The sequence below is a fragment of the Crocuta crocuta genome, unplaced genomic scaffold (assembly GCF_008692635.1).
Source record: "Crocuta crocuta isolate KB4526 unplaced genomic scaffold, BGI_CrCroc_1.0 scaffold179, whole genome shotgun sequence".
NCBI lineage: Eukaryota > Metazoa > Chordata > Mammalia > Carnivora > Hyaenidae > Crocuta > Crocuta crocuta.
Window position 1 is genome coordinate 15,744,958 of NW_027551568.1, and position 26,341 is coordinate 15,771,298.

At 37.8% G+C, this 26,341-nt stretch overlaps 1 protein-coding gene and 1 long non-coding RNA gene across 4 annotated transcripts in view; one reads left to right on the forward strand and one right to left on the reverse strand.

Moving 5' to 3' along the window:
* The window catches only part of SLIT2 (slit guidance ligand 2), a 370,098-nt gene that overhangs the window by 269,502 nt on the left and 74,255 nt on the right, over window positions 1-26,341 (forward strand). For 2 of the 3 annotated variants that reach the window (XM_077750411.1, XM_077750413.1), the window contains exons 12-21: window positions 3,496-3,567; window positions 7,125-7,268; window positions 7,381-7,544; window positions 8,504-8,527; window positions 12,071-12,221; window positions 14,837-14,911; window positions 16,463-16,606; window positions 20,513-20,656; window positions 22,198-22,364; window positions 23,727-23,859. In XM_077750411.1, coding sequence (XP_077606537.1) covers window positions 3,496-3,567; window positions 7,125-7,268; window positions 7,381-7,544; window positions 8,504-8,527; window positions 12,071-12,221; window positions 14,837-14,911; window positions 16,463-16,606; window positions 20,513-20,656; window positions 22,198-22,364; window positions 23,727-23,859 — 1,218 coding nt within the window. The remainder of the gene's footprint in view (window positions 1-3,495; window positions 3,568-7,124; window positions 7,269-7,380; window positions 7,545-8,503; window positions 8,528-12,070; window positions 12,222-14,836; window positions 14,912-16,462; window positions 16,607-20,512; window positions 20,657-22,197; window positions 22,365-23,726; window positions 23,860-26,341) is intronic. The other variant, XM_077750412.1, reaches the window with a different exon arrangement.
* LOC144220250 (uncharacterized) lies at window positions 2,884-11,239 on the reverse strand. The gene is made up of 3 exons (XR_013331667.1): window positions 11,115-11,239; window positions 5,588-5,690; window positions 2,884-2,962 (listed from the first exon to the last, which is right to left on the reverse strand). It is a non-coding gene; the product is annotated as an uncharacterized LOC144220250 (long non-coding RNA).

Below are 26,341 nucleotides of genomic sequence, written 5' to 3' on the forward strand. Positions count from 1 at the left end.
TTTGAGAGGTTATATATTTCTAAGAATTTATCCATTTCTTCTAGGTTGTCCAATTGTTCATATAGAATTTTTCATCATATTCCTTTGTATTTCTGTCAGTTTTCATTTCTCCTCTTTTCCTTCTGATTTTGTTTGAGTCCTCCTTTTTTATGGATCTGTTTATCAATTTTGTTGGTCTCTTCAAAGAAGCAGCTCCTGATTTCATTGATCTCTTCTATTGGTTATTCAGCTTCTATTTAATATATTTCTCCTCTGTTCTTTTCTTTCTTTTTTCTACTGGTTTGGAGCTTGTTTGCTTTTCTTTTTTAGCTCCTTTAGGTATAAGTTTAGGTTATTCCTTTGAAGTTTTTCTTGCTTTTTGAGTAAGTCCTATGTTGCTATCAACTCCCTCTTAGAATAGCTTTGCTCTATTCCAAAGATTTTGGACTGTTGTGCTTTCATTTTATTTTGTTTTCATGTATTTTTAAATTTTGTCTTTGATTTCTTGGTTGACTTACTCATTATTTAGTAGCATGTTATTTTATCTCCATATATTTGTGTTCTTTCCAGATATTTTCCTTTTTTTAAAATTTTTATTGATTTGAGAGAGAGAGCATTAGTTGGGAGGTGGGGAGAGAGAGGATGAGAGAGAATCCCAATCCATGCTGACGGCACAGAGCCCAATGTGGGGCTTTGTCTTATGAATTGTGAGATCATGATCTGAGCTAAAATCAAGAGTCAGACACTTAACCAACTGAGTCAACCAGGTGCTTCCAGGTGCTAATAGTTCATTTCTAGTTTCATAACTTACTCCTTAATTTTTATATGGATGCCAACAATTTATACGCATCCTATTTCCTTTTTATATTTCAGTGGGTTCAGAATATTAATCTCCTTCAGTATTCAAAACTGCTGTTTTGAGTTGCTCTTTGAAATACTTGGCTCACTTCCATTGTATTATTCTGGAGCAAGGACAAGTAATGAACATTCAACAATAACAGTTACATTCAGTTTAATTGGACACCAAGCTTAGAACCTAGTAAAGTTCCTGACACATAATAAGTATATGATCTCTCTTGTTAAATTCCGTCAGTTGACTGATATTTCATTGAATGTCCTGAAGCAGTGCCACCTTGATCTGTTCATGTGTGTTCCCATAAGCCCTCTCTACTCTTATTCTTGACCTTAAAAAAAGAATTTATTCTTCCTTACCCTTTCTTAATTCCCTTACCTCTTTGACCCTAACAATACAGAATTCCCTGTTTTTTCTTAGTTTAAAAAATTGTTTTTCTCTGATTGATTTACCTTTTTCAGAAGCATCTATATTCTGCACAAATGAAATTTTATGTTATATTATATAACTATACCACTAAGATCTACATGAGTAGAATGTCTCCTTGCACAATATGGTGTCCAGGCATGTATATTTATTCCCTTGAGAACTTCTTATATTGTAATACATCCCACCTCTCACTGACATCTTAAAAGGAAACAACAGCTTTTCCCTCACTATTTTTCGGTTCTCTTGAATTGTTATTTTCATCCATTTCAAATAGAAATCATATACTGCTGCCAAACCTATTAATTATTTAGATTCTCATTTCAGCTTTTTCCTTTACATATTGTGACATCCTTTATGTCCTTTCCAAAAGAATATTTTTCTCGTTTTCAGAAGAAATAAGATCATTGTAGAGAATATAAAAATTAAAGAAAAAATCTATAGATGCAAATTAAAATCACCTCTGAATGACAAATTGTCTACTATCCAGAGATTTTTCTGCCGTTTTTTTCTTTCTGTACATGTATGTATTTTTCTTTCTTTTTTTTTAAAATGTTTTGTTTATTTCTGAGAGAAAGAAACAGTGTGAGCAGGGGAGGGTCAGAAAGAGAGGGAGATACAGAATCTGAAGCAGGCTCCAGGCTCTGAGCTAGCTGTCAGCACAGAGACCGATGTGGGGCTTGAACCCACAAACCATGTGATCATGACCTGAGCCGAAGTCGGACGCTTAACCGACTGAGCCACCCAGGCACTCCCATGTATGTATTTTTCTTAAAAAGCTAAGATCATACTGTAATATACTACGTTATTTTTTTGTTCAACTTTAATATTAACACTTTCATGTCATTAAATATTTCTCAAAATATGATTTTGGTGAACGTGAAATATGCATTTAACCAATACCTTTTTGGGGGGATTTGGAAATATTTTACTTGTTTCTAGATTTCATTGTTATAAGTTATGCCATGATTAACATTTTGTACACAAAATACTGTGCTATGATTATTTTCTTTTTTTTTAATTATTATTATTTTTTCCTAGGGGGGGGAGAGAGAGAGAGAGAGAGCGAGCAGGGGAGGGCCAGAGAGAGAGGGAGTCACAGACTGAAACAGGCTCCAGGCTCTGAGCTGGCAGTCAGCACAGAGCCTGACGCGGGGCTCGAACCCACGAACCGCGAGATCATGACCTAAGGGAAAGTCGGATGCTTAACCGACTAAGCCACCCAGGCGCCCCGCTATGATTATTTTCTTAAGTCCCTAAAAGTAATACTAAGTAAAATTTTTTATTAATGTCTTTACAACTCTTGATATATCTTGCTAAATTGTACTCCTAAGGGATATAATATTATCTTTTCCCATTCATTATTGTGTTTCCCTAGTTTTGGAGGTAAAAGGTAGATAGGCATTATAGCAGACCTGTTGTTAATAGCTAGCATGATGAGTCAACCCCTTTCTCCCCATTTGTTGTTGAAATCCCCTCATTTCACCCATTTTTATCAGTTATTCTTTAATTTGTCTGCTGGCTAATCTATTTCTTGAGTTCATTCATCAAACAATGGTCACTAATCAATCCAATGTTAGAATGTCACTACGTACCCAATTCAATGGCTGGCGCCAGGTGTACTGAAGGGACTAAACCATGGTTCTCACACTGGGTGGCTGCACATGGTGGCTGATCAGAGTTGGACACCATGAGGATACATTCCTGTTCATGTTTTTGGAGAAACGTACATTTCAAAAAATTTTCTGTATTCACAGTAGTGATCACTTTCTTCCCATATCTTCCACTTCCCAAGCATAGACATCATGTAACAAAAACCTTACCTCTATGTATAGTCCTTTCACTTTTTACTAGTATGATAAGCCTAAAATTCCTTCCTTTAATGAGCAATCGATTCCACATTTAGTGTTCTCCTTTCTTACTTCCGTATGCAATACTGTGTGTGTGTGTTGAAAAACATGACAGTGGACATTTCTATGAAAAGGCAATAAATTATGAAATGAGCTCACTCTTGTTAATGTTCTTTGTTTTTCGGTGTTTTCTGAACTATCATATGTATATATCTGATCTGTAATCAGGAGAAAACACATTTGCAAATTGAAGTTTGCTCACTAAACTATAGCCTAATTTATGATGTATAGAAGACTTACTACCCTTCTGTATGCCTGAATACATATATGTTGGGTCAATTTGTTATGCTGGACTGATGTCTGATTTTTTTCTTCATGTTTTTTCAGAGTCCTCTATGGAAATAAAATCACAGAACTCCCAAAAAGTTTATTTGAAGGACTGTTTTCCTTACAGCTACTGTAAGTATTTGATTGTTTCTGATCTGTTGAACCAAATGTTATATTTTAGTCAGCATACCATCTCATATTTTCATGGAGGCTTAAGAAAAACTCGACCCCAAATGACATAGCTTAATGAAACGGAAAAGATTAGTCTGGTTCAGCTAGCATTGATGGTGGTTATTTATTTGAAGGCACAGCACTTTGAAGTTGTCTCAAAACCTGTCTCTCCACCTTGTCAAAAATATATGCTTCCTGGCTACTCTGTCATTTAAAGCCTGTGCAGTCCCTGCCCTTTGTGGATCTCTCTGTTTTGATTTGACAGCAGTTGGGAAGGGGAGTGACATAGTGATATGTTTATCCACCTTTGTCCAAAGAGTGTGCAGGAGAAACAGTGCTGGAATACCACATCCCAGCCCAAGCGCGGTGAGCAGACCGGGACTCAGCAGTAGCACCCCAACTTGGTGTTTACTGAGAACATCATCTGTAAATCACTGGATTGCATCTGTTAGAGCCTGTTCTGCTTAGACAATAGCTACCATTCATTTGTGTCAAAAGAATTTACTATACATGTGTGTATAAAATGCAACCTGAGCACAGGTGTTTCAATGAATGCTCCTATAAAAAGGAAATTGGAAGAAATGTGCTAATATTAAGATGGTTAGTGTCAGATTATCAAACTCCCTTCCAGTCACCGAACATACGTAGAGTTCCTCACTCAGGGCACACGCTGGCCTGCCTGCTGTGAATACAAAGATGGTGTGATGTCCTCTGCGCTCTCAACTGGTTCACAGCCAGTTGACCTTAAAATTCTTAAGGGTAAAATGGTATCTTCTCGGTCAGTTGTATACATTTGTTGGTGTCGGGGTTTGTACCAAGTAAATCTTGTATAAATTTACTCCTAATCCCACAAGACATCCCAAACGTAGATCTTTTTCCTTACTTGGTAAATGTTAATTCATCCTCATGTCCTAGTCTTCAGGTTTTAAATTTTCATCATTTTCCAGAAACATATTTTATATCACAACACAGTTTTCACACACAACACACACAAATGAAGCAGATTGTTAACAAAATCATATTTACCCCTTATTGTGTATAGTGCACTCTATTTTGCTACATTCTCTCTCTGTATCTCTCTGTGTCTTTCATTTCAATCTCTTTAATACTGTACAACCCAATAAATTGATTTTATAAGAGACCAGTAAGTCACGATAAATACTGATTCTTGTGACCTAATGTCTTAATTTGGGTTTCAAATTATTTTTAACCCTTGAGGTGGGCTCAGCAAATATACATTATAAGGATAGCTGTTGTTTTAGTCAGGTATTGCCTATATGTTAATTGCTTCTCTGCCATTCTTCTACGTTCTCCTAGCACTATTCTCTCTACCATTTACTTGTGATCTCCTTTTATCACTGGCCTGCTTAGTACCAGCACTGAAAATAGTACCTTCTCTTTCCTTCCACACACACTTACCGGTCATTTTTGTAGCAAACAGGTTAATAAACTACAGGACCTGTATGTAGGTAAAATCTTACTTAAAAAGCTATCTTTGGGGAGCCTAGCTGGCTCAGTCAGTTAAGCATTCAGCTTCAGCTCAGGTCATGATATCACGGTTCATAAGTTCGAGCCCTGTGTCGAGCTCTGTGCTGACAGCTCAGAGCCTGGAGCCTGCTTCAGATTCTGTGTCTCCATCTTTCTCTGCCCCTCCCCTGCTCAGGCTCTGTCTCTCTCTCTCTCTCTCTCTCTCTAAAAAATAAAATAAACATGAAAAATAATTTTTAAGCTATCTTTGTCCCCTGGCCTAATATTTTATCTCTAGCTCAAGGCCTATCCTTAAGCTTGCCAGGACTAAACCAACATGATGGTCTCTTTATGAAAGCTGAGAACTTGGTTAAGCATCTTAGATTTGCTTGAACAGTTGAGGTACTGGAGGAAAGAAGTAAGCGGAGGGAACAGAAGAAAGTAGTGTCTATTTCTTCCTCCTAATTTTCAGACTGCATAATTTAAAGCAAGTACAAAATGCTCAAAACAGCACCTTTTTCAGTTGTCTTCCAGGCTCCCTACTTTGTCATTCTCCTTCCTTCTGCTCTCTGACTCCTTTGTTTGGCTGACAGATTGGGGAACACAGTCGGCGTGACCTGTGTTGTGGCAGAGTAAAGAGATGGGATTATCAGTCCACACATCAGACTAGTTCCTAAGCTTTTAAAAAAAATATATCATGAGGACCACAGAGGCCAAAATGTCAGATCCTACAGGGGGGTAAAAAGAGGAGGAATGAGAATCACAATGAGGAAATCACAGCCTTGCCTGTATGTGGAATACCTAAAAAGCAAGTATAACAGAGGTGCCTGGGTGGCTCAGCTGGTTAAACATCCAACTCTTTAATTTTGGCTCAGGTCATGATCTCACAGTTCTTGGAACCGAGATCCATGTTGGGCTCTGTGCTGACAGCGTGGAGCCTGCTTGGGATTCTCTCTCTCTGTCTCTCTTAAAATAAATAAACATTAAAAATTTTCAAAAAATAGTGTAACAAATAAATCATATACAACAGAAAGAAATATGCACTTAAGAAAATAGGAAAAAAAAAGATCCTAGTAAAAAAAAGTTCAGTGTGTTAGAGGTTGAGGAGGGGCAAACACAGGTGACAGTATTAAAGAGAGTGGCCAGGGTAGGCTGATTTGGAACAGACTCAAAGAGGCAGAGTAGTCAGACAGCAAGGAAAAGAACATTCCAAGCAGACATCCCAACATAGAGACCTGTGTGGCTGGAGCTGAAGCAGCGGGGGGGAAAGAACTTGGAAGTCACAGAGGTCAGAAGGGGGCGCAAATGGTCCTATTGCACATTAAGGCAATTTGTGAGGACTTTGGTTTTGCTAACAGCATTTTGAGAGTTGTTGCCTGGCATTGAGAGAAGAGTGATCTTTGTTTCAGAAGGCTCACTCTGGCTTCTGCTTTGAAAGCAGACCGAACTTGGGGCGCCTGGGTGGCTCAGTCAGTTAAGCGTCCAACTTCAGTTCAGGTCGTGATCTCACGGTTCGTGGGTTCAAGCCCCGCGTCGGGCTCTGTGCTGACAGCTAGCCCAGAGCCTGGAACCTGCTTCGGATTCTGTGTCTCCCTCTCTCTCTGACCCTCCCCTGCTCATGCTCACGCGCTCTCTCGCTCTCTCTCTCTCAGAAATAAATAAAACATTAAAAAACTTTTTTGAAAACAAACCGAACTTCTTCACAGAGCAGCCAGAGAGACTAATGTTTTATGACCGTTTTCTTATGGCATCCTCAGCAGCAGAAGTTGGGTCTGCTTTGTTACCTCTCCACCTTTCAGAGACTATGTTGCATAACTCTGTTGAATAAATGTAAAAGTACCACTAGACTTATTAAACTACATGTCCTTCACTTATCTGGTATAACCCCAAATCTTCCACCTGTGGTACCTAAATTATTACACTTAAAATGTCAGTGTTGAGGTTCATAGAAGTGTATTTCTTGATTTTCTGTATTTCTCAAGAAGGACAGAATCTTGAAGGTGGGTTAACAAGATGCTGCACTTTAATTCTGCAACTATTTGATCAAACAGATTATTGAATGCCAACAAGATAAACTGCCTTCGGGTAGATGCTTTTCAGGATCTGCACAACTTGAACCTTCTCTCCTTGTACGACAACAAGCTTCAGACCATTGCCAAGGGGACCTTTTCACCTCTCCGGGCCATTCAAACCATGTATGTATCTATGGCTTGGGCCAAATCTTATGACTGCTGTCTTTGCTATGGATTTGAGAGTTGAGTTCATTGCAAGCCAAGTATAAAAGTGTTCTGTATGTGTTTCTGAAAGGCATTTGGCCCAGAACCCCTTTATTTGTGACTGCCATCTCAAGTGGCTGGCGGATTATCTCCACATCAACCCCATCGAGACCAGTGGCGCCCGCTGCACTAGCCCCCGGCGTCTGGCAAACAAAAGAATAGGACAAATCAAAAGCAAGAAATTCCGTTGTTCAGGTAATCTCTTACTTCATGTGACATTTCACCTGTGGTACCAAAAACAGTGCTTATGAAGCCACCTGGCCTTCAGATAAATCACCAGACATTGGAGAATAAAGTTCTTTTTCTTCTCTGAATAAAGAACCAAATAAAGAGAGCTGTCCTTGCTATATGTAATATTTTTAACACTATATCCAGCATAACAAATAGGCTACCACCCAAGAAAAAAAGATGCCCGGATACTTCATGCTGGATTTTTAGAGTTTGAACTTAACGGGGGCCTTTTAGCAAACTCAGAATACTTTTGAAGTCTATCAAGTTGTATGTTTGTTGGATTATTCCCCACTGAGAAACTTGAGGTAATCAATCTTGTTCTCATTACTTCAGAAAGGGAGCTGAGACTTATTTAGGTGGTTTGCTCAGGCTCACAACTGGGGGGGAAAGATTTCCCTATCCCTTGTTTCTCGCACCAAATGTGTTTTCTTATTTTTCATCCTCTTGTTTTAAATAGGACTCTGAGAATAATTTTTTCTCCAAAAGGCCATCTTTTAGCATTTGGGGAATATTATATTTATTTATGAAAAGCTAAATATAGATACATTATATTACTATTAAATAAAAGACTTACTGCATTGACATTTACTGTTTGCTTTGGACTAATCTTTTCTGTTTTCTTACGATAAAACACATTCTGAATATTTGGGGTGGTATGTTATCTGACTATTGCAGGGGTATTTCACATTCGGCAGTTAATTCATACTAAAAAGCTAATATCAAAATGAAGCCGTTTATTGTCCATGGTTCTAGATACATTTACTACTCACTGTACAATATTATACCTCAGCCACTGCTGTGGAATAGAATTCACTTAATTATCTATAGTACCTTTAGTCCATTCTTAATCTAATATAACTCCTATCTCTGCTTGCTGACATTCAGGCGCATCTTCTATTTTTTTTTTCTCTTTTTTTATTTAGCTAAAGAACAGTATTTCATTCCAGGTAGGTTTTGCTCGGTAGTAGGACTAACCACAGACACCCTTTCCTCACCTTATAAAATATAGCTTCTGAAACTTTGATATGCATGCGTTTGAAAGTCCAGTGGGTACCCTGTAGATAGATTTACTTCTGCATAGATCACTTGTAGCTGTTTCCTGAAAACCTGACCTTTGCATGCAGCTTCTGATGTTAAACTTATATTATTATTAAACCCCCATCTTTTTTTCTCTCTCTATCACTTTGGCACATTATCTAAAATTTCTCACAGTAGCTAAAATGTTTGAACCTATAGTCTTCCACTTAAATCATATTCTCTCCCTATTTAGTATATCTGATCTTTCAACCTGTTTTTAAAATGTAGCTTACTGAGCTGGTTTTAAAGACAGAGACCTTTCTGGTGTCAAAGAACTAGTTCTACATGAAATCAGTTACAAACACACAGAATTCTCTTTCCAGTCATGAGATTCACTTTTTTGATGTGACTCATTACACTAAAAATGAATGCCTTACTTTTGGCTTTATTTGGCTTACTGTTGCCTCATTTTTATACAAAAAAAAAGCAACTGCCTGCTTGCTTACATGCAACTATACATTGTTTGTGACGTAACAAAACTTAACAAACTTCTTGTATACCAGGAGTGACAATGTAACTCCATAAATAACAATATTGACATACATCCTGAAAGCACCAGGTGTTCATGGGCACGAAGTGCCTTGAATAATTTAGGCAGATGAATAAAATGTGTTTTAGAAAAGTAATTGAAATGTTTTACCACTACAATCTTAACACTGTCAAGGCTGATGATTCTGGAACTAGTTCTTTGAAATATGTTTTTTACTTCTTTTTTCCTTGCCTGCCAACTGTGTAAAATGCCTCTTGACTTGTTTGTTTTAAGTCATTATATAAAAATACGTGTTAGTAATTAATTGGCTACATTTACCATCTCCTGGAAATATTCTAGACTATTGTATATTTTAACAGCTACCAATAAGAAGATATTTTTATGGCTCTAGTATGCAAAAACCATACTGATGTTTTGAAGAAGAGTTCTGGGTTTGGTCCTTATTTTAAGGAGATATGTGATATTTGCCATTATTGAATTATAATTTGAATAATTTTGTGCATTTAACAGATTTTGTTTTATTACTTATTTTGAGCTTGAGTGATCAGTAGTATTGTATATACTACTCTGACTACATAAGACGTAACATGTTGGAAAGAAGTTGATTGGCCTTCATTGGCAATCTTTAAAATTCATTATTTTTTCCTTACTGTTAAGCAGAAAGTCATCTGATAGCTATTACTTACCCGGAAAAAGCCATACTCTAAACACCAGAACACCTATAGGATAAAACATTAATATGACTTAAGTCCTCAAATTATTCCAGCTAATATAATTGCAACCAAATTCTTCAATTGATTACATTTAATTCTACTTTATTAATAATTTAGAAATTAATATTTCTGGTTCACCAATTAAAGACCCAAAGTCAGATTGTTTTCATAAATTCTGATACAGTTTTGCCTATTTATTGATGGCAGTCAAAATAAGCTTTCTTGGAAATACATTTTATATGTGATATCTTAGCTTCATTTTCAATTTCTGATCATTCATTTAGCATTAAAGCCATAATAATCGAAGCCAGGACTCAGAAGATTTCTTGGAGCCTTTTCTTCTTTTTTTCATGAATTTCAACTAAAATATTAGCCTACCTAAACAGTCTCCATAAAGTAAACAATATTGTCATTGCATTGAATGCAGATTATTTTAAATGTAAGATGCCCAGAATACCTGTCATGTAGACCCTGTCCCCAGTACTTCTTCATTTCAGTTTTAAAACGAAAGCCTACACTACATTACAAGGACTCCTCAATAGATGCCTTGGCATTCATTGCCAAATCTAATGAAACGATTGTATTCAGCTTTGCCATCTGATGAGATTCTCATTTCATTTCCACTAAGCTACATTATTTATAAGTTGGAAAAATCATTAGAAAGCATGCAAGCTGCAACCTAAGGATTAATCCAGATGGATTTGTCCGTAAAGGTCTCCATGATTCGTTTTTCACTTAAGTTTGCCTGTTGACCTGCCTACCGTCATTCTATATGGCATTCTAGATACTAGAGTGATAACTCAAAAGAACATCTATCTTGCAGAGAGTTCACCATTTAAAGGAACTGACAAGAACCTAACTTGCGCTGTGCATCTTGTATGCCATTGCTTTTCCCGTAAGACCACCCGGCTTCAAAAAATGACTACAAAAGCTTGCAAAGCATGACAATTGCTGTCATACTATGCCTTTTCCCCTCTAATTGCCATAGCAAGGAAAGAAGGAAGAGACCTTAGCTAGTTTTATGTCTGTGTTTATTAATCTTAACTGGGATTACTCTCTCTTTCCTTCTTGGTGATCTTTACTTTTGCAGGAATTCACCATTTTGGCTGTAAGTAAAAGTGTCTGATCTGAAACATAATGCCCTCCCTTTTCAATCCCGATGTACCTTCTTCTCGTCTCGGTCTTTTGCACCTTTTTTCCCCCCAAGAAGAAACCACAGATCTTTTGAGCTTCTCTGTTGTCCTTGTAGCTCACCTTCAACTTCTTCCTGGATGTTGTTCCCGAAAGCTGTTGTTTCCATTCTGCAGTTCTGAGGAACAATGGAGGCGCCTCTCAGTGTAGCCCCCTTCTTTGTGTTTCCAGGAAATCCGCGGTAGTAATACTCTTACTATGGTCATAAACATTCTGCGGGAAGAATGCATGTCATGTAAACAGTATTACGTTTCCAGAACGTCTGTAGCTTTTTTTCTCCTGCTTCCCTTCATCTTTCCTCTCGGTCTTACCCTTGGCCTAGTGGATGGTGTAGTGATTATGTAGCGAGATTTTCTGTTGTGCTTGATCTAACCATGTGGTTGCCAGGTATGAGTAAAACATGGTTCCGTCAAGCACCATGGAACGTCACGCAGCTTTCTACAGCATGACAAGCTGCTGAGGCTTAAATCAGGATTTACTGGTCTCTTTTTATAAAATCAAAATGAAAAAAGAGGGCTTTTTAGGCATTTCTGAAGATTATGTGAGAGGGAGAGAATAATAAAAGACCATAGAAAATTTAAAAACCTGAGTACATCTATTTGCCTTGAAAGCCCTAATTTAAAATGATATATAGGAATATGTTTATTACTGGATACATTATAAATTCTTGACTCAGAGAAAAAACACACTTTTTAACAATTAATAGCCATTGTATGATTAGCTGTCAAATAGGCTAGAATGGCTCATAACTGGATCAGCAGAAAGTACAGCTGTGAAAAGCTCATCTCTATTAATGTTTTCCTGTCCTGTGAATCTGGTTACTCTTTTTTCCAGCAAATTCCAAGCCCTTGTTTTTAACCCTCTCCTGACATCCATTGACCAAAAATTCCCTAAGTTGTCTCCCTGCTGCATAATCTATAGTTATCTTACTATTTTTCTTCCTACAAATTAACGAATATTCTAACCTTTAGACTAAGTATCTTCTTTTTTTTTTTTCTTTTGGCTTGAATCCTCAATAGGCACAGAAGATTATCGATCAAAATTAAGTGGGGACTGCTTTGCAGATTTGGCTTGTCCTGAGAAGTGCCGCTGTGAAGGGACCACTGTAGACTGTTCCAATCAGAAGCTCACCAAAATCCCAGACCATATTCCCCAGTACACTGCAGAGCTGTGAGTTCATCTCCTAACAAAATCCAGGCTGGGAGGGAGGGAAGGAATGCATCAAAGCCATGGGATTTTTGTCTTGCTCTTTTATTCTTGATAATTACATTGATTTTAATGAACACACATGGCCATATCTCTTCTTTGTACAAAGATAGATTAGAAGCTACCTGACTTCATCTTTCTGGCCCAAGATACAACTCCAGAAATTAATTTACTTCTCAAAAATTCAGCTAGCTCTTAATAATGCTAATAGTAAGAGCATTCATTTGATGTTTGTTTCTTGGTTATTATTTATGCCCATACCCATTTCTAAAGATGTAATAGATTTCTAAGGCATATAGTCTTTCATAGCAACCAAATAGAGTACTTTAGGAGTCACCATTTTGAATCTCTGTAAATTATTAATTCAATCAGAGAGGCTTTATCTGCTTTATTACTTCACTGTCCTGAAGGTGGAAGGATTCAGTGATTATCAACTATTAAAGCAAAGAGGGTAGGTTTTGTTTGTTTGTTTTGGTTTGGTTTTTTTTTATGAGAAATGGATAGCATAGCAGAAAAACCAAAAGGACAATGAGACTAGATTTATATTTACAACCCAAACTGGGGCCTAGCACATCCTAGGTGCTAAAATATGTTTGTTGAATCATCTATAGATCCTGTGCCATGTATGGTTTGCCTTTTGTGACTTTATTTATAAAACTAATGCTAGTGTTCTAAAAATTGAAGAAAAACCTGGTGACATCTCATTGTTTTGGGGACATCGTTTATGTATAGCACCATCTGGTATTTGCCACTCACTTCTTTGCAAAGCTGGTTGTCCTTTTCTACGTGCATAATCCTTTTGTCTTCAACTCAATTGTAGCTTCTTGATGACAGGGATTGTGTTTTATAGTTTATCTCCCACTGTGTCTGTACTCATGCCTGTTACTTAATGAATTCTAAGCAATTTGAGTAATTAAAAATAATGTAATGCTTTCAAAGGGATGACAGATACTACCCTGAGGCTGTAGTGATACATTTTTTTTTATTCCTGTTAGTTTTTTAATCTGTTCCATAGCTCCTGGATTTTTGGAAATGTATGGAGACCATGCAGTAAAAGGCCTCAACTCTATTTTTATGGTCATGTAGGGAGTTGTGTATATTTCCAATATTATTACAGACAGTAATTTTATCTTCCTACATGATAACAGCTTAAATAGACTTACTTGTCAATTAAGAATTGTAACACTAACATCTAATGTATTATTCAGCAAAGTTTTGTGCATTTTAAGAAATTAAGAGCTTTTTAAATTATACATTTAAAAATAAGTACGGGGAAGAAGATATTTTCAAATCATGTATCTATCTGATAGGGGACTTCTATCCAGAATATATAAAGAGCTATTACAACTCAACAATAAAAAGGTATATTACCCAATTAGAAAGTGCTCAAATTATTTGTGTGCACATTTCCCCAAAGAATAAATACAAATGACCAAGAAGCACCTAAAAAAATGTTTTGTATCAACAAGCATTAGGGAACCATAAATCAAAACCACAGTTGAGGTAACACATCCCATAGAATGGCCATAAAAGCAAAAAAAGAAAATAACAGGTGAGAGAAATTGGACTCCTCATACATTGCTGGGGGAATATAAAATGACACAGCATCTTTGGAAAACAGTTTGGCTATTCCTCGAATTGCTAAATATAGTTTTACTATGTAACCCAGCAATTTCACACCAGTGTAAATATCCAAAGGAATCGAAAACATATATCCATACAAAAACTTCCATGCCAATGTTAGTAGCAGCACTGTTCATGATAATCAAAATAAGTGGAAACAACCCAAATATCCATCAACTGATACAGGGATAAACAAAATTGATATGTCCATAGATTGGAATATTATTCGGCCATAAAAAAGAATGAAGTGCTGATGTATGCTAAACATAGATGAATTTTGTAAACATTATGCAAAGTGAAAAAAGCCACACTTTTTATGAGTTCATTTATATGAAACATCCAGAATAGGAAACTCCATAGAGACAGAAAGTAAATTAGTGATTGCCAAGGACTGAGGCAGGGAGGGATGCAAATTGAGAGTGACTTCTGATGGGTATGAGATTTTTCTTCTGGGTGATGGATATATTCTGGAATTAGGTAGCAAAAATAGTTGCACAAATTCGTGAATACACTAAAACCACTAAATTGTACACTGAAAAGAGTGAATTTTATGGCATATAAACTGCATATCAAAAAACTCATTAATAAAAAATATATGCAGCAAGTGATTAAGAAAAATGGTTTAAAATGCTTTTTGGGAGAAAAATACTTTTGGGGAGGAAGGACAATAATGGAAAAAAGTTTGAGAAAGTTTATTCTATAAATTACTGACTGAGAGCTGGTTTTGATTTTTGATCATTGGTTTTTCTTACTGTATGCTTCTTCATATTTTATTTTGATCTTCGAAATTTGAGTGAAATGGGGAAAAATTGGTACTTGCACAGACATTCCATGGCGTGGATTCTATATTTTACTTTAGAATAATCATTAAGTGATCTTACAATTCTGTTATGAGAAATAAAACTTAATCCCTTCCTGACTGTTGGTAATGAAACTTTTGTTTCTTTTTTTCTGAGGCGTCTCAATAATAATGAATTCACAGTGTTGGAAGCTACAGGAATCTTCAAGAAACTTCCGCAGTTACGTAAAATGTACGTAAAAAAGCCACCTTTTAAAATTTCGGTGGTGTTTTGCTGTGTTTTCCACATCCCATTGCTATTTTATTCAGATTTCATTGGAAATTGGACACTATAAACGACTGGGAGAAATTTCCATACAATGACTACCTGTGACATGAATTTAGGGTAATTTTCCCACGTATTCAAGCTATGCCAACCACGTTTACTGTAACAGAGCCCCTGGCATCTTATTTTAATTCAGACAGCTGGTTTGTTATGTGGCCACCGCAGGAATTCAGCAATCTAAGCACATTAGCAATGGGTTCGGTAATGTTTTGTAACTTCCTTTACTGTTCCCTAAACCACACTGTTATATCTCTTCCAGCACATTCATGTCAACTATTTGACTTTTTGCTTCATTAAACTTTCATTAGAAGATAGTCAAAATTAATGATTGGTAAACTGGCTTGATAGCTCATCTGTGTTACTCCATATCCACAACTCATATTTTTAAATAAGTTTATAAACTCAGCAATTTCAGTAACACTCAGACAATATTCCCCTCCCCTGAGGAGGAGGGAGGGAGGGACCAAGCAGAGGTCAAGTATGTAAGGCCAATGGAACAGCCTCCGTGTGAGAGGAAACATCGAAAGGAAATAGGGAGTATTGTTCTATTTCATGTGTGTATCGGTCACACAGTCTGGTCACAGTGACTGTAAGTGGCAGAGTAGTCTGCTTCCTGTGCACCTGACTCCCATATTATACTGCATCCCAAAGAGTTTCTTATTATTTAATTTTTCCCCTTTTCACTGGCATTGAGTGCTCTTTCTTTTTATTTATACCTTTCAATTCACTACATATTTATTGAGCAATTCCTACATGCAGTGCTCTGGAATAAAATGATACCCCAAAACGATCCTTGTCCTGGGGAATTCCTGGTCCTGGAGTGACCAATGAATGAGAAAAAGAAAGATACAACCTGTAGGAAGGGATTACCTTAATTGAATGTTTTTATCTTCTGGGCAAGCATTGTAGTATTTTGTATTATACAGGATACTGTCAGTTAAGTTGGTTGTTTTGACACATCATTACAATGAGAAGTTTAACTGGAAACAAACCCATATTCTGATACATTTCTGATGCTAGCTAAATGTTCACACATTTAACTCACCTTTCTTCTCTCTACCCAGTTGTCTTCTTTTAGTCATTAATTCATTCAACAGTCTTTGGGACATTTCTTTAAAAGTTCCTCTTTAAGTTTTGTGCTGAATATAAAGGTTTTACAGCTCAATACCTGACCTTAAGAATGTTAGACTACTAGTGACCCTTGAATACTATTTTGACATTGATTGGGCTGGTATTTTTCACCATAGACATTCTCCCTCAATATTATCATTAGTTTGGTTCAATGGAATAGGAAGTATGGTGTCTTTTCAGAGCCTCAAGGGTACTGTGCAGTGAAAAGCTTGGAAATTATGGAAGACTTTGTTCAGTAGAAGAAAATGGTCAAACATGTTGTCTCATCATCCTCATTGTTAGAAAGAAATAGCTTAAAATCTTCATTTTAACATTTTTTTTATTTAGAAACTTCAGCAACAATAAGATCACAGACATTGAAGAGGGAGCATTTGAAGGAGCATCAGGTGTAAATGAAATACTTCTCACCAGTAATCGTTTGGAAAATGTTCAGCATAAGATGTTCAAGGGATTAGAAAGCCTGAAAACTTTGTAAGTATTCTCATCTGCACTGTGATTCTTCTACCACAGCACTGTAGTTCTCTGGTCAGTATAAATCCGGGTGGGGGATGCTTAGACTCCTCTCCTTACCATCTCCGTGTCTCTCTACATCTCTCTCACAAATGCACACATGCACACACACACGCACACACACACGTGCGTGCACGCGTTTTTTGCATGCCACATTCCTTTCCTCGAATCCTCCTGACTTCAGTATGTTGCTTGCAAAAGATCGAGAATGTCTCCTGACTGCTGATTCCTCAGCAAAACATATTGCCCTTGTTCCAATGCTTGTACACATTTCTCCCCTCCCCTGGTTCTTCTTCAGAATGTTCATTCTATTGCCTTTTCCTCAAGCACTTCCATCTAACACTCACTTTTGGCCCCAGGGGTCTAGCTTCAGAATCCAATCCGAGCACTGTGGCACAGAATAGCTAACAGTTTATCTGGAAACCACCATTGTCTGCTCCTGTGAGGTCTTAGTGAAAAAGAGACTGACTTATGGTAGATCGTGTACCGTCTGTTTCAAAGTCACATGCTAAGAGCTGTGTCTACTTGCTCAGAGGTAGGGAGGTTAGGACAAAGAAATTCTTTCTGCTTCCAAAAAACTGTTGGCCAAAGAGGACAGGGATTGGATTGAATAGCAAAAACAGCATTTTATGTTAATTTGGATTTTCTACAGTGTATCTATGTAGCTTTTATTCTCTCTGAAGTATATAATTATGTTTGACAAAAGTGGCAACCTAAAATTGGAAGACGTACAAATCAACACCCTGAAGCCTTTGGAAGACACAAAGGAAACTATTTGTAACCAAGAAGCTGCTGATGGGGATTGTAGTGGAGAGAGGTCCATGCTCTACTGTCTCTCCTAAAGTGTCACCTTGCCCCCCAGAGCCACAGCCAGAAGGGCGGGTGGCCGAGCAGGTCCCTTGTCTGCTCTTCATCTGGCACAGAGGGAGAAGACCATTTCCCCGGCCCGCGTGGGTGTGTTCAAAGCATCCTAAATTCGAGTCCTACTGAGAACCCTCTGCCCATGAGTGTAGAGATTTGCCCTTGAGCTTCCCACGGACAGAGTGGAACCTATCATGCAGCAGGGCCAGCCTGCAGCCCTCCCACAGACTAACTTGAGCCCCTTCAAAATGTTATGCAGGTAGTCCTTTAGCCTTTTTATGGAGGAGATCCCAAGGAGGGGGTAGAGGAGAGAGAGCAGAGAAAATATGCCCCGGGCGGCTGCATCTGTCCCTGTCCCCACCCCCCTCCCCCAGGCTGCTTCAGGCAACTCTGCAGAACACGAATCCTACAACAAGCAAAAACATCTTTCATTGGAAAGTAGTTGAGAGACTACTTGTTACTAGAACCTTCTCCTTGAAGAGGCAGCATGGGGGGGTGGGTAGAGGAGGAGCAAGGGGTGAGGAGTCTGTATCCGGCCTACATTAGTCGGCCTGGGGCTGCCATAGCACGATGCCACAGACTAACAGAAATTTGTGTTCTCACAGTGCTGGAGCCTAGAAGGCCAAGATCAAGGTGCTGAGAGGGATGGTTTCTTTAGAGATCTCTTCTTGGCTTGTAGCTGATGCCTTCTCACTCTATTCTTACATGTCCTTTCCTCTGTGTGCAGAGAGAGAATGGTCTGGTGTCCCTTCCTCTTCATATAAGGACACCAGACTTAACAGACCTCATTGAACCTTAATTACCTCCCTTAAGACCCTGTCTCCAGATATAGTCACACTGGGGGTCAGGACTCCAACGTGTGAATTCTGGAGCACACAGTCGAGTTCATAACACCACTGTAAGCAGCTTATTAAAATGTTTTCTTCTGACCAGTGTTTCACAGGGCTCTGCCGGAGACAAGTCCTCTATATTCACTTTCTCCCTCGTGATGTTTCTAGCGATGTTTCTGTGACCCTTATGTTTGGGCACAAACAGATGCCACTGGCTCTCTCGTTAACCCACTCCGCCACACAAGAATGCTAGAGCATTTTTAGAGCCAAGCTCAAGAGTATTCAAAGGACAAAAGTAGGTTTGTCTGGGCATACGTATTTCTCTAAGTGGTATCTTTCAGCGTGAGACTATAAAGGTCTCGACAAGATACCTCCATTATCCCTAGACTTCTTAACTTTTTGAGACTAATAAACCTCTTAGTAATATGTGCACAGATTTCAGTGAGTCTTTGAATATTTGACATTGCAGCCAAAACATGGTACAGATGTGTGCTTATGGATTTTTCTGGTAACAGAGACCAAAACTTTTCCTTAGCTTCTCCCAGGGGTCCATGACTCCCTCAAGATTGAGACCAGATCCTCTTTATTACTTATGGCAAACAATAGTGTGGCTATAAATACTTCTCTGTTGTGTATTTGTTTCCCAATGTAAAATGATGCCTTGACAAGGAAGGCACTTTCTTTCTCCCTATCTGTGACTTAACAGAATGCAAAAGTTGATATTTCTTACGTATTTCTTAGAACATTATAGAATTTTAAAGGAACACTTTATTCACTTATTTCTGCCTCCCACCCCTGCTTTTTTTTTTTTTTTTTTTAATACCTCAATGCAGAATTCTGTCATGGTCCAGAGAAGACAGAATGGAGTACAGCCATCTATGCCCACGGCAGCAGAAAGAGACGAGATCCTGGGAACACTGGGAAAGATGCCCTACTGACTGTGTGGATTCATATGGTTTCTTTAATTTAGAAGCGGATGAATATTTTTAATAAATGATGACTGTGACCTTCGAACACCTNCTCCCCCCCCCCCCTTTTTTTTTTTTTTTTTTTTTTACATACTGCAGTCTTCCAGTAGGGTGGTAAACACATGCCTACAAAAGTTAAATAAAATAACTTCAGCCATTCTGAATAAGATTCATGGCAACTCTTTGTTTTCATGGGCTTTTAAAGACATTTTTCATTCCTTCTCTAAGTTCCACAGATAAACAGTTCATCAAAGAATTGAGAATGAAGCCAAAACTTCAGCAGTGACAAGGAAAAGACATCACTGTTAATCCTATTAATGACAATAGCTAAACATTTGAAGAGGTCAGAATTCTTTCAAGAGAAGCCGATTTGGAGGTGCCTGGGTGGCTCAGTCAGTGCTTAAGCATCTGACTTCATTTTGGCTCAGGTCATGATCCCACAGTCCCTGAGTTCCAGCCCCGCATCGGGCTCTGCACTGACATTGTGGAGCCTGCATGGGATTCTCTCTCTCTCCCTGTCTCTCTGTTCTTCCCCTACTTGTTATCTCTCTCTCTATCGAAATCAATAAATAAACTTTAAAAAAAGAGAGAAGCAGATTTACACTTCATTGTCACCAACTGGGATCTCTTAACTCTTGCCTCTTTTTAAGTTCCAAACTTTAAAATGATAAGAAAAGTTTCACAAAGAAAATAACATGTGCAAGATTTGCAGGTGCTCAGTCTAGTTTGGGATCCCCAGCCTATGCTGACATTGACTTGGCATCTAAGTCCTTGAGATGCTCTCAGTTTTCCATCTGCTGTGTGTGACTATTGATTCTTTTCTGTTTCCTTTCTGTTAAACTTCGGATGTAATGCTACCGTGAATAAACAAATTACAGGGCTTCAAGGGCTCAAAGAGCTGTACGTGAAGTAGGACATTATGTAATCAGGCAAACATAATTATAACATCAGAGGAAGGCATTCTACCCTCATCGGATGGTGCCGTGAGTTCACGTGAGGCTCACCTGTGCTTTTTTATGGCTGAGTGCGATCACTGCAAACTAAGCATTTCTTGGTGTATATCCACAGCGATTCCTAATGACAAGAGATCATTCAGAAAACAGTAATGAATGCCACATATTTGCAAAGAGGGGTTATTTGGGTCCTCAGATGGACAAAACTGATTGCTTGATGCTTTCTCTCCATAACAATGTTCTCCTTTCCCTCAGGATGTTGAGAAGTAATCGCATAAGCTGTGTTGGCAATGACAGTTTCATAGGACTGAGTTCTGTGCGTTTGCTTTCTTTATATGATAATCAAATCACTACCATCGCACCAGGGGCATTTGATACTCTGCATTCTTTATCTACTCTGTAAGTATGAAAGATCATCTTCAGTTCTGTATTACTGAGCCAAAGTATTATATTTACTCCTTTAATTAATAGCATTTTAATACATTAATAGGCATTTCACAAAAATGGGATCAAGGGTTTAGGGTTCCACAAATTTGTATGTTAAATGTGTTAATTTTTCTAAAAATATTACTTACTCTCTCATATTAAAATTTAACATCATTATAATATTTTCACTCAATTATCCTTTTATAATAATGTCATAGGACTTGATTTATAAATTTGAATCTTCTAACTTGATTGCACTGCAAATCCAGAAATGCTGCAGATTTTCACCAGTGTTCTCACACTGGAGTCTTCTCGGTGTAAATATCATAAAAACAGAACTGATAGGGTTATTGCCAACAAATTGTGCTCAAAAGGATCATTCACAGTGACAGGCACTATATTAGGATTGACCAGAGCAACACTGGAGACTGCTCACTAGAGGGCATTTATATGATATTAGGAAAATATTGAAGAAGCAGATTGAGCCTGTCCAAGAGGATATTCTATGTAGACGGTTAGAAAATAAAGATATTTGTAAGTCCATAGACAGAACTCAGAAGGTGTTTTTAAAAAACACAAAAGCCCTCTGAACAATGTATTTTTGTTCTCTTATATGTCATTATCTAAAAAGCAGTGTTTGAAATGATAAATCTTATAACAGATTTGATTTCCTAGTGCTGGTGGCATCTAAATATACTAATCTAACTGAAAAAGTAGTTAGAAAGGAAAAAAACAAAACAGAAAACATGTCCAACATAAGAAATAATCTGAGGGAAGCATCCATCCATCAGTAAAGTACTTAATCCTCTTCCTACATGAAATGTGACACTTTACATCGAGTGACTAATTTGTGCATATTAAAGATGGCATGTTTATAAATAATAAGGTTGTCAATAGGTTTGTGCTGAAGTGGTGAGATGCCAAAAGTATTGAGATTTGTAGGAGTAAATTCATTTTTATAACTGGTATTTAATCAACTCAGCTGTCAGTTTAGATGGGAAACCTATTCTCTGGAGCAAATAAGAGATGGAAATCTTGAAATGACAAATTAATAAAATAGCTGTTGTCAGGTTAAACTCAATAATATAAGGTAATCAGCCTTCATCTTTATATTAAATTACTGCATTATCAGTGTAGGGGAGTTTGACAGCAAGTCAGATCTCTGACGAGTTTAAATTATCTCTAAGTGAGGTATCTATCAGGATCCGCGGCATAAACCCCAGATTGCTGCCTTCGCTTTATTTTCTGCATGAAATTATTTGAAGAATTCTTATTTGAAAGTGTTGTTATTTTTCAAGTTCCAAGCAAATATTTTAGCCAGAAAAAAAATGCATCCCATATGTTGTGTGTAATTGAGTATGAATGGGAGAAAGGAGTGAGGGGTGGATAATACAAAGAATAAGAAGGAATCATTCCACCAGAAATCGTGCGGGAAAGATGGTGGCGTGGGGTTTTGAGAGGTAAGAAAATGACCTTCCACACTCATCCCTGCATTGTTTGCATGCGGCTCTTAGAAACCTGTTGGCCAATCCTTTTAACTGCAACTGCTACCTGGCTTGGCTGGGGGAATGGCTCAGAAAGAAAAGAATTGTAACTGGAAATCCTCGATGTCAAAAGCCGTATTTCCTCAAAGAAATCCCCATCCAAGATGTTGCCATTCAAGACTTCACATGTGATGATGGTAAGGAAATCCTGCTGAATCTTTTGTTACCAGGCATTCATGTGACTGGCCCAGCACTACAGGGCACAAGTATATTGTTCAGGCCACCAATATTTTGGGGGCATATTTTGCTTTTGTTTTGTTTTGCTTTGTTTTAGAAACAGGGCACATACTTTCTCAGACTGTTTTCACCTCTGAGTCTACTCGCTTTGTGTTTCTGAATGTTTTATTTATATTTTCCAGTTTTTTACTTGTGGTCAATACTGTTTATATAGCTTCATTTTAACCTTTTTTTAAATTATTATTATTCTAAGACCTCTTTTAGTAACTGCCATTTACAAAGGAGATAAACAGTTGACTTAAAAAATAGAAATTCTAGGAGGACCTGGGTGGCTCAGTCGGTTGAGCGTCCAACTTTGGCTTAGTTCATGATCTCAGTGGTCATGAGTTCAAGCCCCATCTCAGGCTCTGTGCTGACAGCTCAGAGCCTGGAGCGTGCTTCTTGTGTCTCCCTCTCTCTCTGCACCTCCCCCACTTGCACTCTGTCCTGTGAGATCTCTCTCTCTCAAAAAAAAAAAAAAAAAAAAAAGAGAGAGAGAGAGAAAGAAGAAAAAGAAATTCTAGTAAATCTAACAAGAGTAATAGTTTTCACTTTTTAATGCTCTGGTATATATCACCATATTTAATCCTAGCAATAGTCTCATAAGGTAGGTAGAGCAGGTTCTGTTAATACTACCAGCAAGTGGAGAGTCCCTTGAGCCTTATCGTTTAAAATGAGGGGACTTGGGGCACCTGGGTGGCTCAGTCGGTTAAGCGTCCGACTTCAGCTCAATTCATGATCTCGCGGTTTGTGGGTTCCAGCACCGCATCGGGTTCTGTGCTGACAGCTCAGAGCCTGGAACCTGCTTCGGATTCTGTGTCTACCTCTCTCTCTGCCCCTATCCTGCTTGTGCTCTGTCTCTCAAAAATAAATAAACATTTTTTTAAATGAGGGGCCTTTACATTTTCTGCTAAACATTTTAGTCTATCCCTCTATGTTTCTTCATGTCTACCCCCCTTATGACTTCTCCATAATTCAGTTTACATTTCTATATTCTAATTAAAAGTATCATTTGTGTAAATAACTCAACAAAGAAAATTACCGTTATGATTGTTTGGATAATATAAATTGCGAATTATTTTCAGGAATCCTGCCTTAGGCAATCTGAAAACTGTGCTGTATAAAACGTATGGTATCAATTTGTAAATACTCAGTGCCCTGTGTGTACTAAGTGATCACATGGCTCAAGACTCTTGCGTTTGTTATGCTGAAAGCATAACATCCCTTCTATCATTTTCAAAGACACAAATCTGGGCTTTTCTGTATTTTCTTTGGCAATTTAGGAAATGATGACAATAGCTGTTCCCCACTCTCCCGCTGCCCCACGGAATGTACATGTTTGGATACAGTCGTCCGATGTAGCAACAAAGCCTTGAAGGTCTTGCCCAAAGGTATTCCAAGAGACGTCACCGAATTGTAAGTAGCACTTGTCTTTCTGTTTCCTTAACAATTAATATTTCAACAAGGGAAATGGAAACCAAACCAAATTTAGAGTCCTGTTCCCAAATTCCATTCTGTAGGCATTAAATAGTTTCATGTAAAACCCTAAATAGATAATATAAAAGGCAGCTTAGGGGCATCTGGGTAGCTAGGTGATTTAAGCTTCCAACTCTTCTTGATTCTGCCTCAGGTCATGATCTCACAGTTCATGAGACTGAGCACCACATCTGTCTGAGCTAATAGCAGGGAGCCTGCTGGGGATTTTCTCTGCCCCTCCCCTGCACTCTCTCACTCTCTCTCATATATATAAGAATATATTCTTATATATATATTCTTATATGTATTTATATATATAAAACCAATTTAGATGCACTTGGAAAATTTTGGTTGTGCATGTTTCTCTTTTACTCCCTGCATGATTTCTCAGTGTCTATGTTGTGCTAAGGTACACTATGACGCTCCAAGAGAGGGTGGTAAAATGTAAGATAACCCCAATACTTATTTGTCCCTATAGCCTTTTTCTCATGGACTATCTTGCAAGACTAATGTTCTATCAAACACACCTTGGGAAATGCTGTATTTTAGTTGATCTACAGTGTCTGGGGTATTCCATATTCTATATGGCTAATTATTCCTTAACACTCTGGCCTCTGGGAGAATATCTTCTCACGTGGGATTCATAACTATCTAGAATATAAATGGAGCTAGCATAATCTTTATGTTAAAAAGAGGTATTGCCCTTTGGTCTTGAATTAGAATCCTTTTGATCATGAAGGGTATGAGGCCAATTATCACTGACATTTTCTTAACTGATTTATGACCACGTATCACATGGTCAGTATACACTTACCTAGGTACTAAGCACCAGGCACACTTCCTTTGCTGCGTCATGTTATATATGTGGAATGGAATACAAATAAGTGGCTTGAGTATTATGAAGCCTGTGTGCTCCATTCCACTCCATAATGTGTACACTTATGTGCCATAAACAAATGCTTGATGTGAATTCAATTGAGTCATTTTGCCTCTGTTTATTTTTTTATTTGGAACCTTGTATCAAAAATGATTTAAGTTCAAGGGTGGCTCAGTTGGTTGAGGGTCCAATTCCTGATTTTGGCTTAGATCATGATCCCAAGGTAATGGGATAGAACTCGGGTTAGTGTCCATACTAAGTGTGGAGCCTACTTGGATTCTCTGTCTCTCTGTCTCTCTTTCTCCCCCTCTCTCTCTCCCTCCTTTCTCTTCTGCCTCTCCACTAATCTCTCTTTCCTCTCCCCCCTTACTCTTTCCCCTCCCCTACTCTCTCCCTCAAAAAAAAAAAAAAAAGATTTAAGTTCAAATGTAACTTGTGCAGATGTGCACCTGTAATTCATGCACATGAATACACACGTTCTAACTGAACAGCTTTGATCACCTTTTGGCAACATGAAACATAGGTAATGAGTTTTAAGAACATGCTACTTCAGTTACCAGAGAACTTATTTTCAAATCATGCACAGTTGTTCAAATCCTAATCTGGTCCTGAACTGAACATGTAGAGAAAAAAAAAATGTGTGCTCTTAGCAAGTATAGGCAGAAGGTCCGTCTTAGATTTGAAATGCTGTGAAGTGTTCAGTTTCTCTCTTGCCACCAGTCACAGGTGTTAATTGACTATTAGCACCACTTAGTGCGTGTGTAAGTAAATATTTAATTCTTATCTTGGTAAGTATTATTTCAGAGGATCACTCTCCACCCAGTGTTGGAAGCTGGATGCCTTTAGAGTATTCTGTATCCACAGCATCGATTCTAGGAACATCGCAGCCAGAAACACAAGCCTCAGCATAACCAGATCATTCTTTAATGCAGAATCTCATCTTTGTCACTGGCCACACCTTAGTGCCTCTACTCAATGCCTGTCAAATAATTTTAAACTTATTATTTAATTTCATTATTAGACTTCACCTGAGAACCTGCTTGATTCATATCCCATCTCTGCCATCCATATGTTTCTTCTGTCAGACGGTTGAATTTTCAATCTGTTTCCTTACAAAGTATTAAAAAGTAATATTTTTCTAATGAAATATGTTCTGAGATGAGGAAAATATTAACTTGTCTCTTGCGAATTCTAGTTTTACCTCCCCAAGAGCTTATTCTTAGAATTATACCAAGTCAGCAAGATCCTTCTCTACAATCACATATATGTGTGTATTAGAAAACTTTCATTGCATGTTATATTAAATTATTAAAGAATTTGGCAAAAGTAAGTACGTATTATTGGACAGTTTTAAACAAGTGGTATCTATTATTTTTAATCAGTTCCATGTAATTTCCCTTTTAGATTGTTTTACATGTACACATCCATAGCACGCATTCTGAATCTTCTTAGCTTTCTCTTATGGAGTTTTCCAGAATTAAGGGGGAGTATTGAACTGTATGGGATTATGCTGCCCTCTAGTGGTACCAAGAAATACTTAGGTGG